General features: G+C 49.4%; 1 protein-coding gene across 2 annotated transcripts in view; it reads left to right on the forward strand.

Moving 5' to 3' along the window:
* Positions 1-5,339: 5,339 nt before the first annotated feature.
* Positions 5,340-7,350, forward strand: part of Slc2a7 (solute carrier family 2 member 7) — a 20,700-nt gene continuing 18,689 nt past the window's right edge. The window contains exons 1-2 of one of the 2 annotated variants that reach the window (XM_021161377.2): positions 5,340-5,474; positions 5,923-6,032. In XM_021161377.2, the coding sequence (XP_021017036.1) occupies positions 5,424-5,474; positions 5,923-6,032 (161 nt within the window). In that variant the 5' untranslated portion in view covers positions 5,340-5,423. The remainder of the gene's footprint in view (positions 5,475-5,922; positions 6,033-7,350) is intronic. The other variant, XM_021161378.2, reaches the window with a different exon arrangement.

Raw genomic sequence — 7,350 nt, forward strand, 5'->3', positions numbered from 1 at the left:
CCAAGACATAGCAGTTCTCTACGAGCAGAGGAAGGCTGTAGGGGTGACCCTTCTGCTGAGGGTGGCTGCACCCCCCCCAGCAGGATCTGGCTTGGAGAGACACACAGACACTCCCTGCTGAAGAAAGGGCTGGGGGAGAGCTGCAGAGCTGTGAAGTGTTGTGTGTAAAGTTGAGAGAGACTCTGCTTGTCTGCAGTTACATGGTGAGCACCAAGGGAGCCATCAACAAGGCGGAACTGAAGTCTGAGAGGGGGCGGGGGGGGGGAAGAGAGAGATTACAAAAGTATAGAGAAAGCCTTGAGATGTGAAAGGAGGTCCTAAGTGGGCTGCGAGATGTGGTGTCTTCTACGGCAGCAGTCAGGATAACAGGGAAAGCTTTGGGAGTCTGGAGAGATTGTTTTTTTTTTGGGGGGGAGGGGGGTGAGACAGGGTTTTTCTGTATAGCCCTGGCTGTCCTGGCACTCACTTTGTAGACCAGGCTGGCCTCGAACTCAGAGATCCACCTGCCTCTGCCTCCCGAGTGCTGGGATTAAAGGAGTGCGCCACCACGCCATAGAATAAAGATTCTTTGGCATCGAGTCATGCAACTGGCTCAAGGGCATTCTGATACCCAGGAAGCACATTCTGCGATCGAGCCATCCTTGGCTTGCCACATGAGGGACAGAGAACACTGAAGGACAGACTCTCTGAATGCTGAGAAGTGGTGCCGTCAGAATCGGGAGCTACAGATTGTGGCACCACTGTGGATTCTGCTCACAGGAACAGTAGTAACACCTGGAGCCAGGAGAGTCCCAACTCAGTAGGTGTGGAGCTGATGCTAAGGTCCTGTTCCCCCTATTGGTTCTTGATCCATCAATAAAGATATTAGCGGCCAATGAGCTGGGAGAAATGGGCGGGGCTTCCGGGTCTCCCTAGGCAAGCTAGCAGACTTAGAAGTGAAGAAAGGAGTTTTCACAGTGCTTGGGAGAGAGAAAAGCCAACCAGCCATGTGAGACCTCGGTTGGACCGGCCATAGGCCGCTTTTCCCTGGGGTGTTGAGCTGGGACTGAAAATGGCAGATAGAATGCTGAGCTGGGGAGTAGGGAGAAGGGCATGCTAGCCATGGTAGATTGGAGGTGCGCAGCAGTTGAGTCAAAAAGGCAGGTTGAAATCGAACAGTGTGTGTGTGTGTGTTTCATGCACAAATACAATATTCTCTGGGCAAGGGCAGGCAGCGCAGCCCATTCCCATAGCATAAAGGTAGGGTAGCAAAAGCTACACGCTACACGAATCTTAGCGTTTCTTAGCTTTTCTGTACTTTAAGTAAAAGTGGAACAAACAGAATATGTCCCATGTGGCTGCTGCAGGGTTAAATGACTTCATATGCTTGAAGCGTCTAGCTCAGTGATGCACATTTGGTACTCTGATGGGTAGACGTGCTTGGGAATAAGCACGCATCTGGAGACTATGTAAATCCACAAGTAAAACACAGGGGAGAGGACACTTACGTGAGTGGACGGCAGACAGTGGGAGAGTGCCGATGGTATGGATCCTGGAATACTCCATGTAGCAATCCATGAGAGATGAAGACCTTGGCATGAACTCATACAGTTTAAAACTCACACAGATGGTTATGAATAGAAACATCCAGAGTTTTGCTTGTGTGGGTGGGGTATACGTTGTGGGGCTATAAAAGAGCCAATGCATTTTGCGGGGTTAGGGGGGTGGATACTGGGCCTCATTAGGAATCCCTGGCTGGCCTGGAAACTTGCTTTGTAGACCAGGATGGCATTGAACTCAGATCTGCCTGCCTCTTCTTCCTGAGTGTTGGGGTTAAATGGGTCTTGAGAACCACCCTGAGTCTGAACTTGGTTATAATAGTCCTGGAGGCTGGGCGTGTAGTTCAGTGGCGGAGCCTAGCGGAAACAAGGCCCCGGGTTCCATCCCCAGCCTTGAAAAACAATCGCGATAACCCTGGTGTTAGAGCACCAAGTCCCTAGCAGTTCCGGTGGGACTGGAGAAGGGAGAGACCAGCTGGTAAACACAGGGCTCAAAGAAAGAGAAGGTGAATGAGAAAGCCAGAAAGGGAGGCCACAGGAAGGATCTATCTGAGTGTGATAGTCAGCCCATGGGCAGAGCAGAGCCCCAGGCCTAATCACACATACAGACTAGAGAATCACTCCATCTGTCCCACGGAAGAGTTGGGGGAGCCCTTGAGGAAGGTAGCCCCCCCCCCCCAGATCTTTTTTGAGACTGGGTTGAGACTTCATTTGTGTGAGAGTGGCTCGGGTGTTTACAGGAGAAGTTAGGGGTTGCGCAGAAACCTCGAGGAAAGGGCCAGAGGAAGAGGCTCAATGGATTCAGTGACCCTCAAGGGGCACAGTTTGTTAGGGAAAGGGCAGAAGGTAGTAGGTACATAGGCTAAGGACAACTCCAGAGACAGGAATGATCAGAACGGTTTTCTCTCCCTGTCCTTCAGTCTGAGTGCTTTCTCATCCACACGACACCTGTGTGGTCAGAGTGAATGACAAGTTCCCAGATTCCAGAGGTTTGAAGTGAAGATGTCAAAGGCTCAGCCAGGCCTGGCTGCACATCCCTGGAATCCTAGCTCTTGGGAAGCGAAGGAAGAAGATTAGGAGTTCAAGGTCATCCTTGGCTACATAGTGGATTCCAGCTTAGCCTGGGACACTTAAGAACCCACCTCCAAAATCCGAAACTAATCTCCCCCCCTCCCCTTAGAAATGACACTTGGGGGAATCCAGATGGAAAATGTGTCGGGGGAGGTGAGTCTCGATGGGGAGGGTTTTAAGTCGTGAGAGCAGAGGTGAAAAGGACAGGACTGAGCAAGGGTTCCTCTAGCCCCAGGGGACAGACACTTGCATCATACCTGCGATGGCTGTGTGAGCGGTTTGTGTGGTGACTCCTGAACCCCAGTAATATGAGTCTCTGCCTTCACCTCTCTGCTCACTGCAAAAACTTCTCCGACCAAGATTGAAAGCAGCACTAGTAAGCATATAAAGCAGCACTAGTAAGTATATAAAGCAGCACTAGTAAGTATATAAAGCAGCACTAGTAAGTATATAAAGCAGCACTAGTAAGCATATAAGCGTAAACACAGGGCCGTTTGAAGATAGGAACTTTTGGGAAAACAATAGGTTTCCCCTTGGCCCTTACCTCTGCGGCCCGAACACACAGGTTTTGGGGTGTCACAGATCCAAATCACAGCAATTACAATCATTTACTAATTACCTCTAGTCATTATTCCTAAATACTTAAATTGATAAGTATACTTAGAAATAATAAGGTCATGGGCTAAGGAGATGGCTCAGTGGGTGAAATGTTTGCCACACCAGCATTAGGGCCTGAGTTTGAGTTCTTATAACCCATGTGACAGCTGGACATGGTAGCGTGGGTCTGAATCCCATTGATCATATGTGACATGTAGTTTCTACTACCCTGCTTTAAATTCCAGACGGACCACACTACCAGCCACCACCCTGGTCCCTTTGGACCTGCAGACGAAAGACACACACACATTAGCTTATTTTTAATATGCTTTTTAGTTCAATGGCCGGGCACTTCTAAGCCTCCTGCAGCTAACCTGCCCTTATCTTCACTCCCAGCTCAACACCTCTAACTCTGCCCTCACTTAGTTGGGTTTCTAATCTCCTGCCTGCCAAGCTAGGCCCAGTCAGGGAGGCAGACAGTGGCCACTCCACCCGAGATCTCACACGACTGGTGGCTCTCTCTCCCTCTGATGCATGGTAAATCTGCTTTTCTCCTCTGTGACTCCTAGCCTGCCTGCAGGAACCTGGAAGTCCCACCTCTTCTGCCCAGCCATTGGTGGATAGCATCTTTATTGATTGACCAAGAACCAATTCGGGAACAGGACCTTCAGTATTCAAATGCAGACTCCCAATCAAAGCATCAGAACCCCACCCCACTACAATCATGTATGTAAAGATGGGAGGCAGAGGCAAGAGAATCCCCAGAAGCTAGCTGCCCCTAACCTAGCACATGCAGCGTTAAACAGTAATAGACCATGTTTTAAAGCTGCCCTGTGATCTCCTCATGCGCAGTCACACACTTCTCTCTCTCTCTTTCTCTCTTTCTCTCTTTCTCTCTCTCTCTCTCTCTCTCTCTCTCTCTCTCTCTCTCTCACACACACACACACACACACACACACCCGATGGTGTTTTAAATGAGAAATGTCGCCATGGCTCTGGTATTTGAACACTTGATTCCCAGTTGGGGGGAGCAGTTTGGGAAGGTCTGGGTGGTGCAGCTGTCACTGTGAGTGGGGCTGTGACTTTTATCTATCCTTATCCTACTTCTAATTTGCTCTCTCTGCTCTGTGCTTGCTGTTAAATATGTGAGTTCTCGGCTTCCTGCTCCAGCTGCCTGCCACTCGCTGCCTCCCGCCACTGATGGACTCAACCTCGCTGGAACCATCAGCCAAAATAAACTCTCTCTTCTTTAAGTTAGTCGCCTTTGGTCCTGGTGTTTTTATCACAGCAACGGGGAAGTAACTAATGCACACAGAAAAAAATAACAAAACACAGAAGGCCCATGCGATGGCTCCGCTGGAAAAGACGCTTGCTACCAGTCCTGACGATCAGAGTCCAATCCCAGTGACTCACATGGTAGGAGAGAACTGACTCCTGCAAGCTGTCCTCTGACCTCCACATGTGAACTGTGACACATGCATAGCCCTGCACGTGCACAGCAATAATAATGATGTAATAATAATAAATTAATTATAAGTATAAAATTATCAAGGTTGCCTTTTTATCTTGTTTTACAATACCAAGCATGGAACCCAGAATCTTCTACACATCAAACAGCTGATTGCCACAGAGCCCCCTCCTCAGCCCGTGGTTTGGTTTTTGGTATTGTTGTTTTGTTTTGTTTTGTTTTACATGAGGTCTTGTGTTTCCTGGACTAATTTCAAACCCATGATCCTCCTGTTCCTGACCCCCAAGTGCTGAGACTATAGGTGTTTGCCCCCATGGCCAGCAAAGTTGCACTAGAAAACAACTGGAGTTCTTTCCCCCACTTAGAGAGTTAGTCAGTGCACAAAGAAGGCACATCTATAGGAAAAGCCCAAGAGAAGGTCAAAGCTGCAGCTTGCCTTGTTGTCCAGAACTCATTTCAGGGGACCAACCAGTGCCCTTTCCCCTCCAGGGAGGCTGCTGGATGGAAGTTGTAGGAGAACAAAGAGGTACCCACCCCTCGCATGGATGCCACTGGCAAAGCAACAACACATATCTTATCAGCTGCAGAGAAGAATGGTCTCGTGCAGAAAGCCATCAAGGTCCAGAGGGCAAAAGGATCATATGGGAGGCCAACCTCAGGGAAACAGTAGACCCAGCAGGGCAGCCGGCAGAGCAGGGCCCCGTAGCATCGGAGAGGCACAGCACACCTGTGCGCCTACCTGAATAAGGATGGAGAACAAAGAGATAGGGACACCTCTGCCCTTGCCATACACGGAAGCGGTAAGTACCAATTCTGGAAACTGCCTCTGCCACCAAGCTGGAAACCTATGTACGCAGATGAGGGCCCTGGAATCAATCTATCAAGGAGGGTTTGGGAGAGCACCTACCCAGATGGTCACAGAGGGAATGCCACACCCAAGCCCCTTGGCTCAGACTTAAGCATGCTCCCATGAAGCTTGGGGACGCCAGATACAACCTCTTCATAACCCTACACCTTCAAGGTCAAAGGCAGGAAAAACGTGTCCCTAGAAACAGGATAACACCTGCTTGGGTCACCTTCCCAGACAGCCCCCTCCTCCTCCTTCCAGGATTATAGCCTGCTCCCAGCCAGACCTCCCTTTCCACCTAATGAGGAAGTGGAGGCCTGGCCACCCTCACCCCACCCCAATCCTAGAAGTGACAGGAGCCAACCCTACAGAGTCTTTGACCTTGCAACTCTCTGGTTCAGCGCCTGCAGCCCACACTAGTCCTGACTACCCTAAGTGCGGCCTTTGGCTCAGTCTTCCAGTATGGCTACAACATCGCCGTGATCAACACACCTCACAAGGTGGGCACGAGGTGGGTCTCAGTGGGTAGAAGTCAGCTGCTGTCCGGCTTCAGGAAGCTTCCACTTTCTTCCAGGAGTCCCCTAGATACCTACCCCTGAGGACTAGGGGCATCTAGAGCCATTTTCTCTAGCAATGTCATCTTTTCTAGGGGTATCAGTGTGGGGGGACCTGGATTCTCTGCCAGGGCACCCTGCCTTGCTCACTTGGGAAGGCCATTTGTGGGTGACAGACACATCAAGAATGAACTGTTAACTTTTAGAGATTGTGTTTGGTCAAGGAGAAGCAACAGAGATAAAGGCTGGCTGGAGCAAGTTCAAGGGGAGACAGGTGTTGTGCGGCAGAAGCCCGGGCATATGTGTATATTATTTATACATATATTCGTTACTCCTTATCACTAATGGAGCGTCTTTGATCTTATGAAGGTTTTGGTGGTGGTATATTTTGCAATAGCGAGAATCAAACCCACGGTCTCATGCATGCCAGAAAAGTGTTCTACCACAGAACAACATCCCCAGCCTAGGTGATTTAAAAAAAAAAATTCATGGCGCCAGGCATGATGGTACATATGTTTAATCTCAGCACTGGGGAGGCAGAGGCAGGAGGATCTCTTGTGAGTTCAAGGCCAACCTGCTCTACATAGCAAGCTCCAAAACAGCCAGGACCACATAGAGAGACCCTGCCTCCAAAGACAAAGAAGAAAAAATATACTTGTATTTTTGCATTTATTTATTCATAGCTATTCAGGGTGTCTTGAGTGTGTCTGCATATGTGTGGGGTGTGTACTTGCCACAGTGAGTGTTTGTGTAAAGGTCAGAAAACAGGGCACGGGAGTTTTCTTCTGCTTCTACCTTGGAGATCTGACTCAGGTCACATCAGCCTTGGCAGTGTGCACCTTCACCTACTGAGCCGTCTTACTGGTCCCAGTCCTAGGTTTACTTTGAGACATTATGTACATCAAGCTAGTGAGCTGGCCCTAAACCATCCTCCTGCCTCAGTCTCTCCAGTGTTGGGATTTTGTGGTGCCAAGAATTAAATCCGGGCTAGAGAGATGGCTCAGCAGTTAAGAGCACTGACTGCTCTTCCAGAGGTCCTGAGTTCAGTTCCCAGCAACCACATGGTGGCTCATAACCATCTGGAATGGGGTTTGGTGCCCTCTTCTGGTGTGTCCAAAGAGAGCAATGGTGGTGTACTCATATGCATAAAATAAATAAATAAATCTTTTAAAAAATGAATTAAACCCAAGGCAAGGGCTCCACCACTGAGCTATTCCCCCAGTTTGGGAATTCATTCCCTCTCTCCCTCTCTCCCTCTCTCCCTCTCTCCCTCTC

This window comes from Mus caroli, chromosome 4, assembly GCF_900094665.2.
Source record: "Mus caroli chromosome 4, CAROLI_EIJ_v1.1, whole genome shotgun sequence".
Taxonomy (NCBI): domain Eukaryota; kingdom Metazoa; phylum Chordata; class Mammalia; order Rodentia; family Muridae; genus Mus; species Mus caroli.